Raw genomic sequence first — 25,759 nt, forward strand, 5'->3', positions numbered from 1 at the left:
TCATTGGTTTCAACTTCCGGGTCCATTGGTCCTTTTTGTTTTGTACCAGTCAGATTTTGGAACGTGAGATCGTCTGGGGGAGTTTCAGTTTGACTATGAGGTGTTGTGTTGAAGGGATGGTTACTGGTGGTGCGCGCAGTGTCACGCGGCGCCCTCAGAACCTGATGTCCCTCATTAACATCCTTAAGCTCATTATCCTCCAGAACTTGATCGTTGTTTCGAACACCGGAAACCTTGGTGAAGATTTTCAGAGAGAAAATTGTTGAAATAGTGGTTTTGTTGCCGTTGTAACAGGTGATGGCGCCAATGAAGAAGCGTGTATCGACTTACTTGTATACGATCAACGTTCCTCGGGTACGAGTGTGCTATATCACCGATGGTTTTCCGAGATACGAGTTCTTCCACCTACAAAACGAACAGTACCGTGAGCTTACCCCTCAGAAAGGGACAGAGGGGTCCTCTTTGGGGTAACCCTCCGGTGTGAGAATCAGATATTGTAGAAGAGGATAATCAGGATGTGAAAATGAGTAAAGGACTTAAAATATATTTTCTTGCCTGCCTCCAACTGTGGAGGCGGCCTAGTATTTATAGTGCTAGGGTTTCCAATGATTTGGCTCAGACCCAATTAGGGCCTTTTTAGCCTCCCCTATTGCTTCGCGCCACGTGTATTTAGGACACCTGGTGCTCTTTCATTGATTATTCTCTGACCAAGGTATTTCACCTGACCCATGTGCCATCACGTGGTAGCACATGGGCTTTGCTGAGTTGTCCACCTTTCATTGGCAGCTGTCAACCTCAGCACATTCTTTATTCCTTAAAAGATACCTTCTGGAAGGTTGTCTGATGAGCACAATCACGGTTGTCCTTATCCTGATTTGGATTAGATTATTGTCTCATTTATGCGCCTATCCTGGGGATGCGCGGGGTCTTCTCTTATTCTCACACTGAGTGTGCGCGCTGTGTGCATATGCGATATGCGCCACGCACAGGTGTTTCGTGCGCTTGCGCATAGGTTTCGGCTTTGTGTCTTCGTGACATCTTGATTTCAAGCTTCTTATCCGTACTTTATGGGTTGACCCGCCCCGCTCGATGTTGGGGCGGGTGCATACCCCTTCAACACCAAATCAATCAAACATAACAATGGCATCATCATCTTCTACTCATTCCACAGTCATCTCTAATTCTCCGCTATCATGGAATCATGATGTTTTTCTTAACTTTAGAGGAGAAGATACTCACAAGACCTTTGTGGATCATCTATACTCGGCTCTAGTACAACAAGGAATCCACACTTGCAAAGACGATGAAACACTTCCCCAAGGTAAATCAATTAGTGAATCCCTTTCGAAGGACATCGAAGAGTCACATATTGCCATCGTCGTATTCTCCAAAAACTATGCCGATTCTACTTGGTGCTTAGATGATCTTGCGTACATTATGAAATGCAAGGATACCAGAGGCCAGATAGTCATGCCTATATTTTATGGCGTGGATCCCTCTGAAGTGAGAAAACAAAAGCAAAAATACGGTGAAGCATTTATCAGACATGAGCTAGAAAACAAGAACAAAGTTGAATCTTGGAGAAAAGCACTCGTGGAAGCAAGCAATCTTTGTGGATGGGAACCCAAACACATCGCTAACGGGTAGTTATCTTTTTTTTCTGATATAATATAAATAAAGCTTTTGTACTTTAGAGTCTACTTGTTGAGTTGTTGTATTGGCTTTCCAAGTTCCAATTAAATGTGAGATTGAGAGGTGCTAGAGATCTTTTCATCTTATTCCATGAAACACATATTATCTCAACTGTTAAGGTGAGCATATGTTAATTATCCTTGTATATATGATGTGCAGGCATGAGTCAAAATGCATTAAAGAAATTGTTGACACAATTTCAGATAGGTTACATCCAGCCAATTCAAGTGTCAATGGAAACCTGGTCGGAATAGAGTCTCGAATGCAAGATTTGATACCAAAGTTACACATTTGGTCAGGTGGCGTGCTCATGATTGGAATATGGGGTGTTGGGGGTGGTGGCAAGACTATTCTTGCATCTTCTGTTTATTATGAAATCTCCCACGAGTTTAATGGTTGCTGCTTTGTAGAAAATGTCCGAGAAGAATCAAGTAAGTGTGGTTTAAAATTGCTACAAGAAAAAAATTCTCTGTGATGTTTTAAAACTAAGAAAAGTGGAAATAAGTAGAGTTGAAGAAGGAGGACATTTGATGAAAAGTAGGTTATGCCATAAAAAAGTATTGATTGTTCTTGATGATGTTGATAAACTGGACCAACTAAACGCGTTAGCTGGATCACATGATTGGTTTGGCGAAGGAAGCAGAATAATAATCACAACAAGAGATAACCATTTGCTAAATGCACACAAAGTAAACGTGTTACACAATGTTTGTTTGTTGAATGATGATGAAGGTATGGAGGTCTTTTCTAAGCATGCACTTCAGAATCATCCACCTATGAAACATTACGAGTTGCTTTCAACATATGTGATTTCCTATTCTAAAGGACTCCCGTTAGCGCTTAAAGTTCTTGGTTCTTTTCTTTGTGAAAAAGATGTTAATGAGTGGTTAAGTGCACTAGCTCGATTGAAAGAGATCCCTGATGCCGATATTGTGGAAAAACTAAAGGTCAGCTTTGATGGACTTAAACCGATCGAGAAAGAGTTGTTCCTAGACATTTCATGTTTTTTTAGGGGAGTGAAGAAAAACATTGCAATAGAGATACTTGATGCTTGTGGGCTTCACCCAGTGATAGGCGTGAAGGTGTTGATAGAAAAGGCGCTCATAACTATTCAAGATGACAAGTTTGATATGCATGATTTGGTACAAGAAATGGGGCACTACATCGTTAGAGGGGAACACCCTAAAAATCCTGAAAAGCATAGTAGAGTTTGGAATATGAAAGATGTTCTAAACATATGTAGCATGGATGCAACCACGAAAATGGTTATGCTAGTTTTGTATGATTTGTGTATAAGCACTCTTAACTCATCCATGACACCGTTTTGTTTATCTATCACAGGACCTTGATAAGATTAAAGCAATACAATACACGCCTCATTCGTATGATCCATTACCATGCCATCTCGAGGTTGTTGCAGACATGAAAAAACTTCGGTGGATTAATTGGAGAGCTTTTCATGTAAGTCCATTGCCAACAAGTTTTCCACCAAGGGAGCTTTGTTGTCTAATGTTGAGTGGTTTTGTGCAAAAACGACTTTGGGAGGGTTACAAGGTAAGTCTTTAATTTTGTTTATATTGTTAATAATGGATGGAAAACAATGTGAATGATAGCTTAAAAAATAGCTAAGTTTACATAATTATATGAATTTGAACTTGGTTTGATTTTCACTAATCGATCCACTTAGGTTGTAGTTTTCATTTAACTAGTTAACATTATACTCTGTGTGATTCCAAGTCTGCTTTTGTTTCTTATTTTCATATGTTGGTATTGCAAATCTTCTTTTAGACTAAGTGTGATGGAGGGGCTTTAGTTAACAAAAAGAAACGTCACATCACTTAGACACTGAGCATTCATTAACTTTCACTTAAAAATGCATATTAATTAAACTGAAAACATAATATATTTTTTTTAATTTGAAAGGGTGATTTGATTGGCTAGAAAGTGAGTGGGCCCACCTGTTTTTGCCCTTGACTCCTTTAATCGACTACCGTCCTCTTCTTGGAATGTTGTTTAACGTCATTTTGGTGGTGATGTGACAGGGAGTGATGCCACACCACATTCCTAATACACTTGGTCTTAAAGCACTTGAAATAGATTAAATTATTAGGAGCGAACATGTCTGCTAAACTTCTATCGGAGTGAATCTTAAAATTTGATCCTTTTCATTATGCTAATAACTTACTAGATTTAACATGGACATAAACCACAGACAATCTCATCGCACTGGAATCACCACATTCTGTCACTTAAAAGTATTTGTACTGGATTACTTTTATTGCATGAACCCTTTCAAATATACTATAAAACGATTACAATAAAGTGGCAGGCAAACGGGCAACAAGCTTATAATCTATAAAACTTAGGTTGGCACCCGAATCAGACAAGACTCTAGCATAAGCGTTGTTAACAAGGAACGTACCGGTAATGGTTTTCGGTGTGTCGGCCGCTTTCTTCGTATCAAGGACGAAGACTCTTGCATTAACCTTCTTGGGCTCATTCTTTTGACCGCTACCACCCACACCACCAGTCGCGGGCTTGTTCTTGGGGCACTTGAAGCTAAGGTGTCCCATATCTTTGCAGTTGTAGCAGGTCATCTTCTTCTTCTAACAATCGGCCGTTGCGTGACCGGGTCTATTACACGACTCACATAGTCGAGGAGCAAAGTTGCATCTACCCCTATGATACTTCTTGCAGATTTTGCATTGAGGGATGTCGAGATTGGAGCCAGACCTTCGTTGGTCGACTCCTTTACCCTTGAAACGGGTATCTCCTCCTTTCCTTGAGTCGTGTGTGGTTACGACTTTCCTATCCTCTTCTTTGTTGCGGATCATTCCGCCCATCAAATACCCAGCCAACTCCGTCGCGGAGTCAGCGGTTTGTGGCAAGTGTGACCTTACCATGTCACGAATCTCTCGTGACAGTCCCCAAATATAACGTGTGACTTTGCTGGACTCGGGGGTAACCAGCTGGGGAACCAAACGGCAGTATTCGTGAAATTTTGTATTATACTCACGAAGGTTTGTTCCAATCACCTTGTGAGTCAAGAACTTGGTTTGAATTTGGTCCCTTTCATGCATCGGACAGAATTTCGACATCAACAACTCCTTGAACTCATTCCAAGTCAAACTATACATTACCTCCCTTCCTCTACTCATCATTAACGTGTTCCACCACTCCAGTGCTTCGCCTTTGAACATCAGGGCAGAGTATTGAATCTTCTCCTTGTCCGAACACTTGCTTGTAATTACAATTGTCTCCATCTCTTCGAGCTACCTCACGGTTGTGATGGCTCCCTTGTCACCATGGAATTCTTTCGGCCCATAGTACTTAAAGTCTTTAAACGAACATCCACCAATCTTAAGTTTCTTAAATTCTTGACGAACCCCACCATCAGCATTCGATTCATGCACACTTCTTCCCTATGAGATGGTCTAGAACGGGTTTAATAACGGATTTGCGAGAAGGATTTTCAGATTGTGAAAGTTTTGTTTGTCTAGACTGGGATCGAAATTCGGATTCTTCCCTAACAGCCTTTTGATCATTTGTTGTATCTGATTCATATATTTATTAGGGATCGGTTCCTCTTGTTCCTTCTCGGGACCTTTCCCTTTCTCTTCTCGTTTCTCGGCTTCCTTTCGGGAAACCTCTCGGTTATCACTTTGTCTAGACATTCTTTTATTCATTATCTGAAATTTAACATATTTCTTTTCTTAATACACAAATTTTATTTATTTCACATATATACATATCACAAAAGGATATGTATATTATTTTTACAACATACTTATATATCGTTTAAGCGATATATAAACTCCTATCCTTATTACATTGTATATTACGCATAACATACAAACTATTTTTAACATATAACTTCAACTCTTGAAAATATGCCATCAACACCATCATTCTCTCAATCCTTCATGAAGTTCTACACCACCTTGGTTAACTTGTTGCACTTTCGAAGAAGCTTGTCTCCTATCTTCTTTTTTTTTTCTTCTCATCCAAAGCAATTTTCTTCCTAAGGTCATCAGTTTCGTGCAAGGCTCGATCCAAATGCTCCTCTTGTGATTGTGGCATCTCGTTTGGGTATCCATACTTCGGAGGTGGGTCGTGGTAACCCATCATCACAATGTTATAATGGTTCTTCGGGTTTGGATATGGAGACGTTGTCACATCGGAGGGATAGTTGAAGAATGCATCAGCAGCTTCATTTTACTCACGGGTCTCATTGGCCTGTTCTTCAATGGATGAAATCTCACTTTGATATGGTGGAAAACTTGATGACGCCTTACCCTTGAGTTCATGGAGAAATTGCATATACGGGTCGACCGAACCATAGCTTGGAGTTGAGTGTTGTTCTTCGGTCGATGTGGTTACTTCATTTGGATTGTCAGGTTATTCCTCTTCAGGGTCTGTTTCCTCTTCTGGTTCCTCAGTCATTGCCGGTATGTGAATCTTCTCGTATGGCATTGTCACTCTCATCTTGGGCTTATGAGATGGCCCTTCCTTGTTGATGCGGGAATTGGCAGAATCCATAGTTGAAGTTCCAGTATGCCACCTGTTGATCGGAGTGGCATTGCATCCAGTCGGATGAAGAAGATTTTGGTTCCTCCTTGATCGGTATATTGGAGAGGAAAGCATACGAAGGATGTGGAAATGTGTTGATCCTCCAGATGGGTAATACGGTGGAATTTCGGTTGGTTGATAAGTCGGGATCTCGGTAGGATGATATGTCGGGACCTCGGATGGTTGATACATCGGTAAACTTGTTGGATGGTAGCTGGAATGCCTTGGTGCTTGATACATTTGATGTGGAGTGTTATCTAGATGGTAGATTGGACTTGGATTGGGGTTTTGGTTATGTTCTTCGTTGGAGTTAAAGAATGATTCAAAATAATCCTTGCTCATGATGCCTCTTGGAAACTTGTAATACTTCCTTGCTCTACTTGCTTCATTATCATAGTATTCCTTAACTTCTCGTAAGACATCTTGATAGGTGGTTTAGATTGAGAAGAGGGAAAGAAAGGGTTACCAACCAATCTTATCCCTATTTCAAATAAACAAGTAAATGTTTCCTATGCTTGGATCGAAGCTTGGGTATTTTTATGATACCCAATTCGCTAAGATCGATGGCTCTGATACCAACCTGTCACACCCCCATCTTAGGCCTAGGAGTGTGATCGACAGTTGGTACCATGTTTGTAAATAAATCAGAGTTATGGTTTTTAGCGGAAGACTTATAAAAACTTAAGGATCGATATTATAAATATTTACATTACAAAAAGACGAGACGAAAGTCTCGTTTAGTATTTACTTGTTTATATATTTTACAAAACCATCATATTTTAATATTTAAACAAAATTATCCGAGCCATCGGATTCTTGAGCTTCTTCGTCTTCACAAGCTCTAATCTTGATTACCTGCAAAATGTTATAAAATACGTCAGCAACGAATGCTGGTGAATATGCTGACGCTAAAATATTTTCTTTTACTTAATCACTCCTCGAGACCACGTAAGTCTCGGCCCATCTTGGCTTAGAAATAATTAAGTTAAACAATCATCATAAACTCGAGTCTCTACACTAGGTCACCTCAGCAAAACACCGCAGTGTTTCGACATAACTTATGTACCATAAATATACACATGGTCAGTCTCACTAGGACGTAACTTAGGTCCGGCCCATCGTGGCTGGAGGTCATGACCAAGCGTGGTGCGATGTGCCCACCGCGTTCCACATATTTAAGGATCCAGACAAACGTATACCACAGCCTGAGGGCTAGGCTTATACTCTTATTTACCATATTTTTAGAGACACGTAGCTTCATGTAAAGTTTTACACATAACACTTTTGTTTGTTTGAAAACAAGTTTGTAAAAGTGGGGCGTATTCACCTTTTCAATGGGATCGGCTTCCAACACCGTCCGTGAGTCTTTCTCTTGCTATCTCGCACCTATAGTACGAGTATAACTTTGTTAGTCGGATACACGATCCGGCTTAAGACCTTTAGTCTTATTTATCTCGATGAACCTTTAGTTCATTATCTCTTTTTGCTTTAAAACCTTTAGTTAAAAGGTAATCTTTATAAACCTTTAGTTTATTTATAAAAACCTTACGTTTCTTCTTCTTTAAGAAACGTATTTCTTTCTTTATTATCTAAGTACACTCATTATACTTAAAAAATATATTTTATCACAAAGAATATTCATATACATATATCCTCACTTATATATTTCATTTTTCTTTTCTTTATTTTCTTTGTTATATTTCTTTGTTTATCGAGAATAACTTCGACTTGGGGTATTAAGCCTTTAAAATATTTTATTATTATTTTATTCGGGCATCATGCATACCTTTCTTGGCTCAATACTCCCTACTCACTCGGGCAGCACTTCGACTCTATCTTCTTTATAACCACACTCTTGATTAACCCTTTGACACGTTTATCGAGACACCATCTCTTCTCAGCACGTACTTTGATATGATCATTGGGACGTCGGGGCAGCACCTCTTTATGTTTTCGGGAAGTGGAACGTATATCGAGATAATGGGCACGGATTTCGAGGTGGACCGAGGGTCGGGTTCTCGAGGTTTTAGAGAGAAGTTTGAGAGAGAGAGTAAAGTGTAAAATTTGGTGTGTTGGGAATGAATCCAGTGACTGCTATTTATAGAGCCCATTTTGGACCCCATCGTGGTACACGATGGGTCCCATGGCTGGCCCGTCGCGTACCGCGACGTAGGCCTGGCCAGTCATACACTAGACCTGCCACGTGGAGACACGTGGCAGGAGCTGCGCCACGTGGCGACACGTGACGGACGTGTTGCCACGTGGCGGCAGACGTTGCCATCGTGTGCCATGTGGCACACGTGTCACGTTGTATCAGATACGTACCGCGATGGGGCTCTCTTCTGATCCATCACGTAGCGCGATGGGTCAGGAAATTCAAATATTTCATTTTAGCCCTTGCAGTTTAGAAATTGATAGTTTTGGTCCCTTGACTTTGATTTTTAACATTTTTGGCCCAAAATTTACGTGATGTTGCATCCTCCCCACCTTGAAATAAATCTCTTCCTCGAGATTTCTTACGAGAACAAGTGGGGGTATTTTTTTCTCATTTCGGATTCGAGTTCCCAAGTATACTCAGGCCCTTTTCGTGAGTCTCATCTCACCTTCACGATTTTCAAAGTTCGTCTTTTAAGTTTCTTTAATTTTGAATCTTCGATTTGGATTGGACGTTCTACGAATTTTAAGTTCTCGTTAATTTCTACGTCTTTTAATGGCATCGAAAGAGATTCATCAGCTAAACATTTACGCAGATTCGAAACATGGAATACGTCGTGTATCCCTTGCATTTACTCGGGCAGTCGTAAACGATATGCAACAGTGCCGATTCGTTCAAGTACCTCGAAGGGTCCGACGAATCAAGGACTTAACTTTCCTTTCTTGCCGAAGTGAACGACGCCTTTCCATTGCGATACTTTTAATAAGACTTTGTCACCGACATTAAACTCTAACGGCTTACGACAGACATCGGCGTAACTCTTTTGGCGATCACGTGCCGTCTTAAGTCATTCGCGGATTTGAAGAACTTTGTCGGTGGTTTCTTGGACTATCTCGGGTCCAGATAATTGATTATCTCCGGTTTCAGACCAACACACAGGCGTCCTACATTTTCGACCATATAACGCCTCGAATAGTGCGGCTTGAATGCTCGCATGATAATTATTATTATACGAAAATTCCATTAGGGGTAAGTGGTCGTCCCAACTTCCACCTAAGTCTATCACACAAGTGCGGAGCATATCTTTCAACGTTTGAATCGTCCTTTCTCTTTGCCCATCGGTTTGCGGATGATAGGAGGTGCTAAGGTTAAGCTTTGTACCGAGTGCTTGTTGGAAGCTTTTCCAAAAGTGAGACGTAAAACGACTGTCTCGATCAGAGATTATAGATAGCGGTACTCCATGCAAAGGAACGATGTTGTTTACATAAATACGCACTAATCTATCCATTGAGTACGACTCGTTAATAGGTATGAAATGTGCGGATTTGGTTAATCTATCGACGATCACCCAAATAGCATTGTGTTGTCTAGTCGTCTTCGGGAGTTTGGTTATAAAATCCATAGTAATTAACTCCCACTTCCATACGGGAAGTTCGGGTTGCTGAAGCAATCCCGAAGGCTTTTGATGTTCAGCCTTGACTTTCAAACATGTTAGACATTTCGCAACGTGCGAAGCGATGTCCTTTTTCATCCCATTCCACCAGTAGTTCGATTTGAGGTTTTGATACATTTTGTCACTACCGGGGTGCATCATGTACTTGGTCTTATGGGCTTCATTCATGATTTTCTCACGCAAGTCTCCAATGATTGGTACTCAAATCCGGTTTCCTATTCTAAGGATACCATCGTCACCTTTGACTAACGAGTCAATGGTGCCGTTACGTTTTTCGTCGGAGATTTGGTTTTCGTTGATCGCTTGAGTTTGAGCGGATTTGATTTGGTCAATAAGATCGATTTGAAGTTCTAGCCTTAATGCTCGGACTCTTTTTGGCTTTTCGTACTCTTTACGACTCAAGGCATCAGCCATAACGTTGGCTTTACCTTCGTGATAAACGATCTCACAGTCGTAGTCGTTAAGAGTTTCCATCCAGCGTCGTTGGAGCATATTAAGCTCTTTTTGCTCAAATATGTGTTTCAAGCTTTTATGATCTGTGTACACGATAAATCTTACTCTATATAGATAGTGCCTCCATATTTTCAATGCAAAGATTATGGCACCTAACTCTAGATCGTGATTCGTATAGTTCTTTTCGTGCACCTTGAGTTGACGAGAGGCGTAAACGATTACTTTCTTTCGTTGCATTAGCACACATCCCAAACCAGAATGAGATGCATCACTAAAGACAACAAAGTCTTCGGTACCTTCTGGCAAAGCCAGTATAGGAGCTTGGGTAAGCTTTTGTTTAAGTATATCGAACGCCTCTTGTTGCTTTGTTCCCCATTCATACTTGATGTTTTTGCGAGTAAAGAAGTTAAGGGAACATCAATTCGGGAAAAGTTTTCAATGAACCTTCGGTAGTAACCGGCCAATCCCAATAAACTTCGAATCTCAATACTCCCTACTCACTCGGGAAACACTTCGACTCTATCTTCTTTATCAACACACTCTTGATTAACCCTTTGACACTCTTATCGAGACACCATCTCTTCTCAGCACGTACTTTGATATGATCGTCGGGACGTCGGGGCAACACCTCTTTATGTTGTCGGGAAGTGGAGCGTACATCGAGATAATGGGCACGGATTTCTAGGTGGATCGAGGGTCGGGTTCTCAGGGTTTTAGAGAGAAGTTAGAGAGAGAGTAAAGTGTGAAATTTGATGTGTTGGGAATGAATCCCGTGGCTTCTATTTATAGAGCCCATTTTGGACCCCCATCGTGGTACACGATGGGTCCCTTGGCTGGCCCGTCGCGTACCGTGACGTAGGCCTGGCCAGTCATACACTAGACCTGCCACGTGGCGACACGTGGCAGGCGTCGCGCCACGTGGCGGACGTGTTGCCATGTGGTGACACGTGGCGGCAGACGTTGCCACCGTGTGCCACGTGGCACACGTGTCACGTTGTATCAGATACCCATCGCGGTACGCGATGGGGCTCTCTTCTGATCCATCGCGTAGCGCGATGGGTCAGGAAATTCAAAATTTTCATTTTAACCCTTGCAGTTTAGAAATTGATAGTTTTGGTCCCTTGACTTTGATTTTTAACATTTTTGGCCCAAAATTTACGTGATGTTACACACACACACACACACATATATATGTATATGAGGCTACAACACCATTACACCCTTAAAACAAAAACTCAACATTTGCTGACTGGGCGCCACATGTCACATAACTCCCTATTTTGTTGCCCGTCCACTACACATAGCCTAACTAGGCTCTTTAGCTAGTTAATCAGAGGGCACGAAGTGGAGTCCAAGGGGAGCATGAGAGACTTATTAAAAATTATTTAGGACAGAAACACCAATGTATAAACAATATCTAGCAGATTTAATTTAACTTCAACCAAATTTGTGAATATGATGACAAACATTTGACATAATGACTTGTACACAACAGTATTTGCCAAATTTGAGGATGATCAAACTTCAAGGATTGGAAAACCTCAACATGACACCAGATTTTGATGGACTTCCAAATCTTGAAAGGCTTATGATTTATGGATGTCCGTATCTAGAAGATATCCATCCATCACTGGGACGTCTGCAAAGACTTCTTTGTGTGATTCTACAGGGTTGTGTCAACCTTAAGACGTTTCCACCCATTACCCATATAAAGAAACTCGAGAGTCTTGTGTTTTCAGGATGCGTCAAACTATTTAAGCTCACAGTGATCGAAAATCACATGGAGAAAATAAATAATTCTCAATTAGTTACGCACGGGAAAGAAGTTGCATCTTATAGACAGAACTTTCTTTTAACCTTTTGGGCCAATGGTCTCAGCACTCTATGTGGCGACACAAAATTTATTCAACTATCACAAAGTGTAGAATGTTTTTTAATGGAGCGCACACCTTCGTCACCTCATAACAACGACAAATACAAAGGTAAACCCCGACTCATCGTCACACGTTCTCCAGGTCCGAAGGGATCCGGTGCCCATCTACACGGCCGTGGCGTTGGGTTACAATTTTTTCACAAAAGACTAAGAAAGTTAGTTCTTAACAAGTGCAATTTGGGAGATGAGGAAATAAGTTCTGATGTCTGGAAGTTACCAAACTTAGAAGAACTCCATCTAACAAGAAATAAGTTTTCAAAGCTAAATGTTAGACTCTTGCAAGTTCCGAGGCTCAAATGGCTAGACGTGTCACGATGTGAAAACCTTGTAGAAATCGTGGATCTTCCATCAAGCATAGCTATTCTTATAGCAGATTTTTGTACCTCACTTGAATCTGTTGGTGACATTTCAAAATGTAAATGGTTGTGGAAAGTCTCATTTCTGCAGAACAGTAAACTTATCAGAAAGAAGATAGTGTATCCCATGCTTGCGGTGAGACTCTACCTTTTGAAATTAAATCTTTAACTAAGTTAATTAACCCGAGCTCAATTTGTTTGTGTTTGTGTTCTTTTGTCAGGGTAATGCTATTGAAGAACGCTTCATTAGTATCACGTTTTCATATTATAATAATCCACATAGGTATATGACAAATGGGCTTGTTAGTGGGAATACATTTATATTGCAGCTTCCGAATAGTTGGACAAATGATTTTTGTGGGTTCTTAATATCCCTCATACGTCAAGTAGAGTCTCCACGTATTACAATAAGTATCAAGCAGGAACAAGACGTGTGTTCTGAAGCTGAGGCCGGGCATGAGGCACTTACATCTGCGGCATCATATATAGGATATGTTTCTTTCAGCTCATTGAGGCACATCACTTGGTTGAATTCAGCATGCGGTTTGATTTCGTTTTCTTTATGTAGTGACAATAAAAGTTTGTTTGGAGTTGAGTTGGTTCCTAGGAGAAGTGAAGGTGATCCTGATCGAACATCAAAAGGCGTGATGGATGCTTCGAAAGTCTGGGATGATAAACTTGGAATTGGGAAGACGTTTACAATCCAACATGATTTAAATTCTCGTATCAAGATTATATGGAATCCTTGATTGAGATTTGCTCTACATCGAACCTCTACTTATATAAATGTATTGGTTTAAGACCATTTTCGGCAGTCAAGATGGTCGGAGAAACCATCCTTGTAGTTGTTTGTGTAGTAGAGTAATGGTGAACAAAGTCAGGGAAAACAGTTTTCCATTTGTGATTTCATTCCTTGTTTCCCACTTTCAGCTTATTCTACCATTATTGCAAATGAATTATAGTCTACAATTCTACATGCTATGTCAATCAATCAATCAATCATACCCAGTAAAATCCCACCAATAGCATAGCTATAAGTAGGGTCTGAGGAGGGTGGGATGTAGGCACACCATACCTCTATCCACATGGATAAAGAGGTGGCTTCCAGAGAGACCCTCGGCTCTAACGTACATATGTATGAAGCAATACAAAGGAAATCAGAGTTCAAAAGTAATAATAATAATAGTAATAATAATAATAATAATAATAATAATAATAATAATGATATTAATACTATTTATGTAGAGAAAATATTATTATGGCATGTGACTAAAATAAGATAAATAGAAGCCCTAAGGTATTCTTTTCTCCCTAAAAATCCTTAACTTTAATTCTACTTCTCCAAGAATCCCTATCCTCAACCATGTCCTCGGAGAGGTTTAGGTCTATCAAATCATGCTTAAACCTCTCATCCCAAGTCAATTTAGGTCGGCCTCTACCCCTTCTCCCCTCTATAGTAATGTTTTCTATGGATCTAACAGGATTCGTCGTTTGTCTTCTCTTCACATGTCCAAACCATCTCAATCTCCACTCTCTTATCTTGTCTGCTATGTTCGCCACCCCTAATCTCTCCCGAAACACGACGTTTTTTATTCGGTCTAACCTTGTGTGCCCCCACATCCAACGTAGCATTCTCATTTCTGCTACCTCCATCTTCCGCACTTGTGCCTTGTTGATGGCCCAACAATCTGTTCCATATAGCATTGCAGGTCTAACTGCAACCCTATAAAATTTTCCCTTTAGTTTAGTTGGGAAACTCTTGTCGCACAATATACCTGTGCTGCTTTCCATCTACCCCATCCTACCTGAACTCGATGGGTCACATCACTGTCTAATTCCCCTTCGCTCTGAACAAATGATCCTAGATACTTGAACTTCGTTACCTGCGGGATCACTTGCCCTTCAATGGTAATCTGCGCATCCTCATTGTCATTTACCCCTCCAAAAGCACAGTGGAGGTACTCCGTCTTAGATCGACTAATCCTTAAACCTTTTGTCTCTAAGGCTGTTCGCCACTCCTCAAGTCTCATGTTTATATCTTGTTTTCTCTCAGCAAGTAACACAATATCGTCTGCGAACATCATGCACCATGGGAGCGTCCCCTGAATCAACTTTGACAACTCATCCAAGACTACTGCAAAAAGAAACGGGCTCAGCGCTGACCCCTGATGAAGACCTACCTCTACAGGGAAGAAATCAGTATCACCCACTAGCGCACGGAAACTTGTTACACTCCTGGTATACATATCCATAATTATCTCTATGTATTTCCTGGGTACTCCTCTACCCTCTAAGCACTCCCAAAGCACCTGTCGTGGCACACGTAGGCCTTTTCTAGGTCAATAAACACCATATGCAGGTCACGCTTCTTCTCCCGATATTTTTCCATCAATCTTCTTATATGGTGTATTGCCTCTGTGGTGGAACGCCCCGGCATGAATCCAAATTGGTTCACCGTAACCTGAGTTTCTCGTCTAAGTCTAACCTCAATCACTCTTTCCCAGAGTTTCATAGTATGACTTAGTAGTTTGATTCCTCGGTAGTTACCACAACATTGGGCGTCTCATTTGTTCTTATAGATAGGAACTACAACGCTGCTCCTCCATTGGTCTGGCATCTTACCAGATTTAATATTGAACAGGGTAGTTAACCACATGACTCCTTCCTCTCCCAGACACTTCCACACCTCGATGGGTATGTTGTCTGGGCCAACCGCCTTAGCCTATCCCATCCTCCTAAGTGCAGTATGCACCTCTTCTCGTGTGATCCGTCGGCAATAGCAGTTATTCGGTTGTTATCGTTGGGAGGTTGTGTTGTCATGTTCTTCTTGGTAAGCTCTCCCATTATTGAAAAGGTTGTGGAAATAAGTGTGCCATCTTAGCTTGATGTCCTGCTCCTTGATTAGTACTTGCCCATTTGTATCCTTTATGAACTTCACCGGACCTAGATCTTGCCTTCTACGCTCCCTGGCTTTGGCAATCTTAAACATAGCATGTTCCCCCTCTTTTGTTTCTAAACGTTCATACATCTGTTTATAAGCCGCGTTCTTTGCTTCCGTCACTGCCTTCTTCGCCTCTCTCTTGGCCGTTTTGTAGGTCTCCCTCAATTCTGCGCGCTCCTCCTCATTCGTGCACCTCATAAGCTCCCTAAAACATCCTTGTTTGTCCCTTATCTTGTACAGCCTCGTTCCACCACCAAGACTCCTTATGCCCACCTACGTTTCCTGTTGTGACCCCGAGAGTCTCCTTTGCTATTTGAATGATCTTTGTAGCCATAGCTTCCCATATAAGAGTTGAGTCCCCATTCAGTCGAGCCTGCGTTTGCAATCTGAGTTTATCCTTAAACAGTAGGAGATTTTCGTCCCTCAAATTTCCCCATCGAATTCTAGGTGTACCTTTCTTCTCACGAACAGTCAGCTTATTTCTGAAACCTATATCTGTTACCAGCAGACGATGTTGAGCCACCACTGTCTCCCCAGGTATGGCTTTGCAGTCCTTCCACCAACGTCGGTCTCCTTGCCTCATTAAAAGGTAGTCAATTTGCGTGTCGCGTCCGCCACTGCTAAAAGTGATCAACTGAGGGTCTTGTTTCCTAAAATAAGAATTTATAATTCCTAGGTCATGGGCCACCGCAAACTCTAGGAGTTCTGTTCCTGCCTCATTCCTTTCACCAAAACCGAAACCCCCATGTACGGCTTGAAAACCATCATTAGCCTTACCAATGTGTCCATTAAAATCACCTCCTATACAAATCCTCTCACCCCTAGGTATGCACCCTACCACTGCGTCCAGGCAATCCCAAAATTCTCTCTTTTCCTGGTCCCCTAAGCCTACATGAGGCGCGTAGGCGCAGACTACTGCCATTACTTCCTCTCCTAGTACTAATCTCAACACCATAATCCTGTCATTATGTCTTATCACCTCCACCACACTAGTGTGTAGTTCCTTAGCCACTAGGATCCCCACTCCATTCCTAGCTCCATCAGATCCCGAGTACCACAACTTATACCCGTTACACTCAGCCCCTCTATGCCCTTTCCACTTAGTCTCCTGGAGGCATGCTATTTGAACCCTACGTCTTCTAAGCACATCTACCAATTCTAGCAACTTACTATTTAGTGTTCCTACATTCCAAGAAGCCAAACGCAATATATACTCCCTATCTTTACCCTTTTCTACATGCTATGTAATTTTCTATAGGTTTCTAATCAATCTTTGCTCTGTAGAACCTTGTGACTAAGTGCCATTTGCATGACAATCAAGCAATTTGAGAAGTTCAATTGCATTTAGGGGTGTTCACGATCTTGTTTTGACGGTTTTTTTTCAAACAGTAAGCCAAACTGTTAGTAACGATTTCAGTCATTTATAACCGAAACCAAACCGTTACTAATGTTTAAGCTATACCAGTTGCTAACGGTTTCGCTGTTTAGGCTTATTGGGCTGCCGTATTTGCAATATGACCAACCCCATTCGGTCTTCATATTTTCATGTTGACATGCATTTTTTTTGGAACAACCATGTTGACCTGCGTTTGCAAATACTCTATTTAGAAAATAGCCAATACGTACAGTCAACATATATGGTTACTCTTTCATGAAACAGACAATTAAAAAATTGAAATTACAAAAACTTAAGCATGGAAGAATATCATGAAACTTACAACACAGTCTTGTTTACCATAAGTTATTAGATCATAGTCCAAATTAATATATGAGGTCTAAATACAGAATAATGTATCTCATTATATGATTTATGTTACTTCTACACTTCTCCAAACTACGCCGTAATATATTTCATGTCCGGATCTGAATTTGAGACCGGCCTCCTATTCAAAAGACAAGGGACTCTATCAAATGATACATGTATTTAAGCTTTCAAGTATCATGTAATTCTCATTGAAAAATCTAATGAACATTTATAAAAAAAGCAGAATAAATTTCAGTCACCTATATAGTAGGGGCATGGCCATTCAATTTCCAGGCAGAAGGTGATGGCACGGGTCTAACTATAATAAAACAGGGGTGTAAATGAGCTGAGTCGAGCCTGAGCTCGATTTGTTTTGACTTATGAGAGCTCGAGCTCGAGTTTAGCTCGTGAGTTGTTTTTTCAAGCTTAGGCCTAGGTCGCTTATAATTTTATAATTGACTTGTATACATTACTAATTTTATTTTCAGTAGGATCGGTTTTGCCATTCAAAAGGGGGTGGCGGCGCAGCTTGTTGCCCGCTTACCTGCCTCTTTATTGTAATTGAGTCCTTTAATTTGAAACACTTTTGTAAAAAAAAAACAATTAAAGTTATTCTTTTTATATATTTTGAGAAAACCCTTATATGAGTCTAAGTTTGGCTTGAGCTTGTGTAGTACCTTAAACGAGCCAAAGTTTGGCTCGAGTTCGGTTGTGCGGTTTAGATTGTCAATATAGTTAACATATAATAGTAGGCTCAGGCTTGAAGGAGCTTCTCATACAACCCTCGAGGTAAAAAAAGCTCGATTGTTTTTGAGTTTTTTTTTATGTTTAAATGTAAAATCATAATTTCAAACTCCTTAATTTGGTATAAGAAGAGTCTTGTAATATAAACTTAGAAACTTTTTACCCCTGTAATATAACATAATCATTAACAAGTAACGAGAGCTTGTGGCTTTTGCGGCATAAAGGGTAATAGCATCCACAATAAGCTCATTTTCTCTATGTTTGGATTTACATGACAGTTGACAGACTTGGAGGACACAAACTCCAAAGGTTTTGGATGTAAAGTCATTTCCTGCAAACTTATAAAGAAACAATGATGTAGCACCCCCTCTCACATATACACATTTAATATTATTTTAGTAAGGTTTGTAAATGTATGTTGTTATGAAAGAAAATGATGTTTTTGTTATAAGTTTGAAATATAATGTTACGAGTTTGATGTTGTAGATGCTCCTGAATCAATCGCGACTCATCAAAACAATCCAAACAACATCAACTTCAACTTGCAAATTGCCAACACAAGGACCAAAAAGGTACAAGTACCTTAAAAATAAGGACAAAAATTGTTTGATCAGCATCTCCAAATCACATTCACATCATAGCCGCCTGCCTCTCTCAAACTCCCAAAAGCTACACACTTCCTTTGCCTTTGTCTTTGCCTTTGCCTTTGCCTTCTCACCTTCATCAAAAGCTTCCACTTCCACTTTCAAATCCAATTTCTCTTCTTCCACCATACATATTAAATCATCAATGTGCATTCACTCCAATTCATAACATTCAAATTCAATTCAACCCAATGGCTCTACTCTCTAAACTCCATTCATCTCAATCTCTAATAACCCAATTCAAAACCCCACAAACCCACAAACCAAAACCCCCAAATTCCATCAATTACACATCATGTTCCCACTCACCCTTCACCGAAAAACACTCAATCGAACGCTACCAACGCGACAGCTGGGTTTTCAAAAACGAATCGGGTCAAAACCCATTACCCAATAATGACAATAAAGACTCAAACTTTTCAACCCGAGATTACGAAATTGCCCTTCAGCTGCCTGAGCTGAAGAATCTGCTGGGCGTGTTGAGGGAGAAGAGGGAGAGAGGAAATGGGTATGAGAATTCGGGTCCTGGGAATGTGTATTTGGTGGGTACGGGTCCGGGTGACCCGGATTTGCTGACGGTGAAGGCGTTGAAGGTGATACAGAAGGCGGACTTGTTGTTGTATGACCGGTTGGTGTCTAATGATGTCTTGGAGCTGGTCGGTCCGAATGCGAGAATGCTTTATGTTGGCAAGACTGCTGGGTACCATAGCAGAACACAGGTATGCATTTGTTCATGATTACATTACATGTATGTGGTTGTTGTGAAAGAGGTTATGGAAAGCTTGAAGCTTTATGGGATTAGGGTTCTAGGTTGCTTGATATTTTTATATTTTAGTTAATATTTGTAGTTAAAATGTGTTACTAATTTGACTAGTAGAAGTTAAACTGGACTGTGGTTTTGGAATAGATTGGCTATAAAAATCAATCAAGTTTGTTAAAACTGATAGTTTTATCTAGGGGTGTGCGTGGATCAGTTTTGTGCTCAACCCGAACGAAAACCTACAAGTTTCAGTTTTTTAGTTTTTGAAAACCGTTCTATTTTGCCATATAAGCTTGAAAATCTTATGACGAGAAAAAAAAGGTTAGGCCTATAATAATAATTTTGGGCGTAAATTTTTTTGTTGATTCTTATACATTGTAACATTTAGGCCAAAATGGTTGGTTTTAACTTTTATCATATCATACTTCTGTGTGTGTTTATAGCTGTTGTGTCAGGTGAACTATTGTGATATGTTTTAGACTTGTGAAAAGTTTAAAATTTTCAAGATTATATCCATGTTTGCAAAATGCTGCTAAAATCATTGTAAAGCGACATAATTAAAACGACATAAATTACACACGTTAACTGGTTTATTTATGTATTCTTGTTTTCTGTCGCTTTTTGGATAATGTGTGGTTATGTATGCAGGAGGAGATTCATGAGTTGCTTTTGAGTTTTGCTGAAGTCGGGGCAAACGTTGTGAGGCTTAAAGGCGGGGACCCGTTGGTACGTTTTCCATATACAAATCTTTTATTGTTTAAAACTCTTCACGATAATCACGGCTTCCTAATTTTTTAAACGGTTTGGTTTTTATAGGTGTTTGGAAGAGGTGGCGAGGAGATGGATTTTCTTCAACAAAAAGGCATTCAAGTAAAAGTTATTCCCGGTACCTACCTAACTAACTTAAATAACTAACTATAAAGGGCGTATTAGACATTTTACTAATAGTCATTGACTTGTATTTTTTGAAGGCATAACTGCTGCTTCAGGGATAGCAGCAGAATTGGGTATTCCGTTAACACACAGGGGAGTAGCAAACAGTGTTCGGTTTCTAACCGGGCACTCAAGAAAAGGTGGGACCGACCCTCTTTTTGTAGCCGAGAATGCAGCCGATCCTGACTCAACTTTAGTTGTTTACATGGGATTATCTACTCTCCCTGCACTTGTTTCAAAGTTAATTCAACATGGTTTACCACCCGACACACCTGCAGCTGCGGTTGAGCGTGGAACCACACCACAGCAACGCATTGTAAGTACACATATATTACATATATCTATACACACACATAGATGAAGAATTGTGTAACAGGTCGGGATTTTGACTAATGTTGCAACATTATGCAGGTATTAGCAGAGTTGAAGGATCTTGCTGATAAAATAACATCGGAACAACTTGTATCACCGACTCTGATATTTATTGGGAAAGTTGTGGCTCTTTCACCGTTATGGCCACAATCTTGTGTGGACGAGTCGTCATGTGTCATCCCGTTTGTATGAAATCTTTGATCAAGAAGAACGTACGTGGTTCATGAGAACAGTAACAGGTGAATGAATATCTTTACGGGAAGTGGCGAAGCTGGAAGGGAAAACTATAGATTTGCTGCTTACGGATTCGGGCTGTTTAACATAAACAAATTTTGTGAGTTTGTGAATTACGATTGGAAAGCAAAAGACACACAATTTCTGGTCGACATTAACTAAGTGCGGGTGCTATGGTGGGATTTTGGTTACATAATGTGGGTTGTTTTGACTTTTGAAGGTTGTGTTTGGCTAAATTGACCGGTAAGGTGTAACGGGTCACAATGAATAAATTTGTGTTGTTCAATACGGGTCGTATTGTTGTTTGATCTAACAATACTATTTTGTCTACTTTTCTATGTAGTATAGGCAATGAAAGTACTTCTGTTAGTCAAATTTAGCTAATTTGCTTAATACTCAATGGGCTGTAATCTGTGCTCCTAGAAAACTGAATACTCTCAAAAAAAAAAAAAACTTAAAAAGCCAAAACTGCAATAACTGGCTCAATTGAGAAAAATGGGCTTTTATAATACAACTAGTGTTGACAATATGGCCCGGTTTCATCTCATCAGGTAACAGGTTACTATTACTCATTACCTTTACGGCTTTGCCTATTGGGTTCACGTGTATACCCAATGTACCATGTGTGTTTTTGGTCTTTTTAGTTCAAATGTATCACGTATGTGTGTTTATGGTCAAATGTATTATGTATACGTGTTTATGATCTTATATAGTTAAAATGTATCGTGTATGCGTGTTTATGGTCTTATACTACTGAATATAGGTTAAGGAATTTGTAGGTCTTTTTTTGTATTATAAATGATGAAATTGTAATCTTGATATGTTTCCAATCGATCGGTAATCTCCACATCATTCGCATCTGTTTCAGTAATCAAACCATTCAAATTGATCCCAATCTCATCGGATCTCCGATAGGTCATCATTAAAAAAACACAGGACTCGGCTCAAGTAAATTAATTCTTTTTAATGGTTTGATTATAACTTTTCAGTGTGTGAATTCTTAAGTTAAAAAGTATTTGTATTTGCTTGTGTAAGGAAGGACATGTTACATTTATTGGATGAGACCCCTTATGTCCAACTTAATAATGATTCATAATAGGGTAATGTGGAACCAACTTGTAAGAGATAACAAGCAACAAATATGAAAGCTGAAAAAGTAGGCGATGAGAGGGCAAAGCATTACCCCTCTTAATGTTTCGGGTTTTTATTTACTCTTTAAATTCCATTTGTTTGATATCTCTATATATCAAACAATCGTTTATATTTCGCTTTTTATAAACTTTTTTATAGATAGTACATCATAGTGTTTTCATTCATTTTGCATTAATGAGCTTGTTTCCTTATTTATTTTAAATTTCATTTTAACTTCTTAACTGAATGAGTTTCATTTGGATCGTGTTCAGACCAACGGTTACTCGAGCTAAACGAAACACAAACCGTTGTAACCCATAACTAAAGCGAACCGAACCATGAATCTAGAGAAAACTTGAAATTCCACACTCAAAACCAGGTTTTTTTGAATCTTTTAACTCCAACTTTGTCAAATGTAAAGATCTCTTTACCTGAGGCTTTACTTTATGGGTTGTTGCTCACCTGGCTTGGACCAGTCTGACCTGCCCTGCCACCCAGGTTCCTGCACCACTAACTACAAGGAAGAGAATCAGTATGGACCAATGGGGACCTAAACCAATGTGGTCCCTGCCCTCTTTTGTCTTCACCTTTTTTTTCTTTTCTTTTATAACAAAACAAGAATTATTACCTAAGTGCAAAAGTGTGCACAATCTAGCCACAATGCTAATCCCACATCACAATGACAAAAGATATTCATGACACCAACATATATACTTTCAACTAACTTTTAACTGAAAATCCAATAGTAAAAAAAATAAAATTACATTAGTTTTTTTGTTGAGCTGTACTTGAGCTACTTGAAACCAGCTTGATAACGTATGACACAACGGGCTAACTTCAAACAACGTATGATTTTAAAATGGAGCTCATTTAATAAACGAGTTAGAGCTCGAGTTACATATATCGAGTTTGATTAGGCTTACAAGGCTAAACGAGTGTATTTGGTACATGAGGTTGTAAATTTACTCATGAGCCAAAGGTAGAGCTCGAAACAAGCCTAGGCCCCAACTCGAGCCCTAGGAAATTAAACGAGCTGAGCTGGAATTATTGAGTTTACATAGAGTCAGAAACAATTGAAGACGGAAGGTGCGAATTTGTGCCAATGATAATCTTTAAACACTTCGAAATGAGTTTACAACATACAGTTGACATCATATGTCAAAAATAGGGAGGTTAATATGACTATATATATTATTGTATAATTTTTATATACATGTTACTAATCTAGTATACATCTGTATAATAATTAAAACAATGAATATCTCCACATCCATGAACACTTGTTTCCACTCCCCTCAACCTCAAGAATCAAAAGAAGATCTTCCCAATAACTTGTTGAATCATGTTATATGCTTTTAAATAGATGAATCATTGCGCATACACTCGGGTATCGGAAACTTTGTAACATCACGTCCGGCTTTGCTAGTTCTAATCTCGGGCTGCCCCATCGAGTCCCGATGTAAACCCAATATTATCTTATTAAACTCGTCTTCGTGAAGAGACGTGTTAAGAAAATGAGACAGCATTTGTCGTTTGTTGGGCGTAATCGTCTTTTTATGTCCCGAATAAGCCCGGTATCCTTGGAGTGCATGACCCATGTTACCGCCATGAGATGCCATGAACACATCACTGTTTTCAGAGATAATGTAGTCGATGGCAGCCATGATGGATGCCTTTTTAGCATACGGGCCTAGCTCTCCGGCTAATGCTAGGTCTTCTTTGTTGTAGAAATGAGGAAATTTGGTCATTAATGGTGATAATACTTCTTTACCCCCTAACGGGTCACCGCCTGCCCAAAAGATTCGCCCATTTTTTGGTACTCCAAGTGCCTTTAAAAGCCTGCAGGTCCATATCATCAGGTAGGAACAAAAAAATACTATAGATGGTATTTTGACCCGACCCATAAAGTGTATGGGTCGGCCAACATGACTGGCCGACCCAGACTCATAAGTGTATGAGCCGGCTATGTGACTGGGCCCACCAAGCGTGACTGGGTCGTCCCAACATGATTGGGCCGACTAAGACTCATAAAGTGCATGGGCCGGCCAAATGTGACTGGGTTGGCCCAACATGACTGGCCAACACAGACCCACAAAGTGTATTAACCGGCCCAACATGACTGGACCAACCCCGCCCGTTTTGCCACCTCTACAAATAAGTAATAATTAAGCTTTGCTTGATGGAAATTGGCTTACCGAGAGACCTCCAAGGCGGTTAACGGGCAAAGACCAGCAAGTTTTCGTCATGGTAGGTCATGTTTGATCTTGAAGTTAAGAGCTCAGGCCGACTTTTTCTTTCATTACGGATAATCTCATCATACTTCGGGCTCAAGCCCGGAAGGCAGCCAGTTCTAACCCAAACATCTTTCTCCATTCTAAGATGAAGAGCAAGATAAGGCCCTTTGCTCCTCATTCTCTCCGTGAGCTTGTTTCCTAGCTCACGAATCGGTGGTGCAAATCGCAAGGCGTGAAAGGCAACCTAAACAAGTTATAAACACGTATTATGATCAGCGCACGTGTATTTATATTCAACGCCCTCATGTTTTAATAATTAACAAAATAGTCTTTTATTAAATTAGGTTATTCTACCTTGCATCTAAGCTTTTGGAGATCAGAAGGAAGATCCTTTGACAGCCTCGAGTCTAACCCGCGTAACAACAAAACGCCTTCTCGTTTCATCTGTAATGACAAACAAACACACATGCAATTGTAAGAACGTCGAATTGGTCAACAAACGGCTAACAGATGACTAAATGCAACAATGTATGATGTTTTTTGGCTAAAGTTTGAATCTTGGAATCATTAAAGTTAACTGCTTGACTTGGTAAACCGCGTATTTTAGGTAAAATTCGAATAACGGAACGATGATTACCCTTTTGAGGTATCGGCCCCGAATCCATTGAGGGGAAACATGAAGGGGAGTGTGTTTCTCTTCCACTGGTCTTGACATCAAATGGTTAGATGGTAATGATGAGATGATCCTCACATCATCTGCTAGAGCTTCCTTGAAGTGTTCCACATCAAATATATCTGAAAATTCACTGCAACAACAATGAAAATATTTTTTTTTTAAATGATAATAATATGGATCAAGAAAACAGGTTGACTCAAAATTTATGAATTAATAAGAAAAGGCTGATCCCATGAAAGATCAATGGTGACAACTCAAAAGGGTGTGTTTCAAAATAAAAATTTAAGTGAAAAAGGACAATTTTTGTAACAGAGTATTTGAATATTTACCAAAAAGCCAAGAAAAAAGATGAAAATTAACTCAAAAAGACAATCAATTTTCTGTAAATTTTCAAAAATAAAAAATCTTGACAGAGAACAATTTTACAAGAATCAAATTTGAAAAACAGAACAAATTTACAAAAAAAAAAAAAAAAAAAAGGAAAAAAAGTTAAAGATTAACAAAATACCTTTCATCTCCCCAAATAACATTAACTTGTAAGATTGGTACAACAAGAGTAGCACCAAGAATTCTAGCAATGACAACAGCATCAACAATTTGGTTTCTTTGTTGATTCATACCACCAGACACAACCACCACCAAATACTTTGACCTTTCTTTCAAAATCTCAACACTTGATTTCTTATACTCATTACTAAAATCCAAACAAGGCCTATACCCAAGCCCATCAGGCTG

The 25,759-nt window shown here is 39.8% G+C and overlaps 1 protein-coding gene and 2 pseudogenes across 2 annotated transcripts; 2 read left to right on the plus strand and 1 right to left on the minus strand.

Annotated features, from left to right (window-relative positions):
• Positions 1-1,140: 1,140 nt before the first annotated feature.
• LOC143536446 (disease resistance protein Roq1-like) lies at positions 1,141-13,360 on the plus strand (annotated as a pseudogene).
• A 5,455-nt stretch (positions 13,361-18,815) lies between these two features.
• On the plus strand, positions 18,816-21,283 carry LOC143536447 (S-adenosyl-L-methionine-dependent uroporphyrinogen III methyltransferase, chloroplastic-like). Its single transcript, XM_077030434.1, has 5 exons — positions 18,816-19,403; positions 20,093-20,170; positions 20,261-20,330; positions 20,416-20,693; positions 20,789-21,283. The coding sequence occupies exons 1-5, from the start codon at positions 18,876-18,878 to the stop codon at positions 20,939-20,941; spliced, it is 1,107 nt and encodes a 368-aa protein (XP_076886549.1). The 5' UTR covers positions 18,816-18,875; the 3' UTR covers positions 20,942-21,283.
• A 1,995-nt stretch (positions 21,284-23,278) lies between these two features.
• LOC143536448 (O-fucosyltransferase 20-like) lies at positions 23,279-25,751 on the minus strand (annotated as a pseudogene). Its single transcript, XR_013135890.1, has 5 exons — positions 25,533-25,751; positions 24,986-25,154; positions 24,703-24,792; positions 24,310-24,592; positions 23,279-23,953 (listed from the first exon to the last, which is right to left on the minus strand). The product of XR_013135890.1 is annotated as an O-fucosyltransferase 20-like (transcript).
• Between the last annotated feature and the right edge of the window lie 8 nt (positions 25,752-25,759).

The sequence above is a fragment of the Bidens hawaiensis genome, unplaced genomic scaffold, assembly GCF_021521415.1.
Source record: "Bidens hawaiensis isolate Kalapana, Puna unplaced genomic scaffold, B.hawaiensis_p1.1 tig00010809_1, whole genome shotgun sequence".
Lineage (NCBI taxonomy): Eukaryota > Viridiplantae > Streptophyta > Magnoliopsida > Asterales > Asteraceae > Bidens > Bidens hawaiensis.

Bases quoted from the DNA above. Each gene is read 5' to 3' on its own strand.
- LOC143536447 (XM_077030434.1), top strand. From the start codon at position 18,876: ATGGCTCTACTCTCTAAACTCCATTCATCTCAATCTCTAATAACCCAA. The intron at 20,171-20,260 runs GTACGTTTTCCA...TGGTTTTTATAG, and splicing joins TTAAAGGCGGGGACCCGTTG to GTGTTTGGAAGAGGTGGCGA. The intron at 20,694-20,788 runs GTAAGTACACAT...AACATTATGCAG, and splicing joins CCACACCACAGCAACGCATT to GTATTAGCAGAGTTGAAGGA.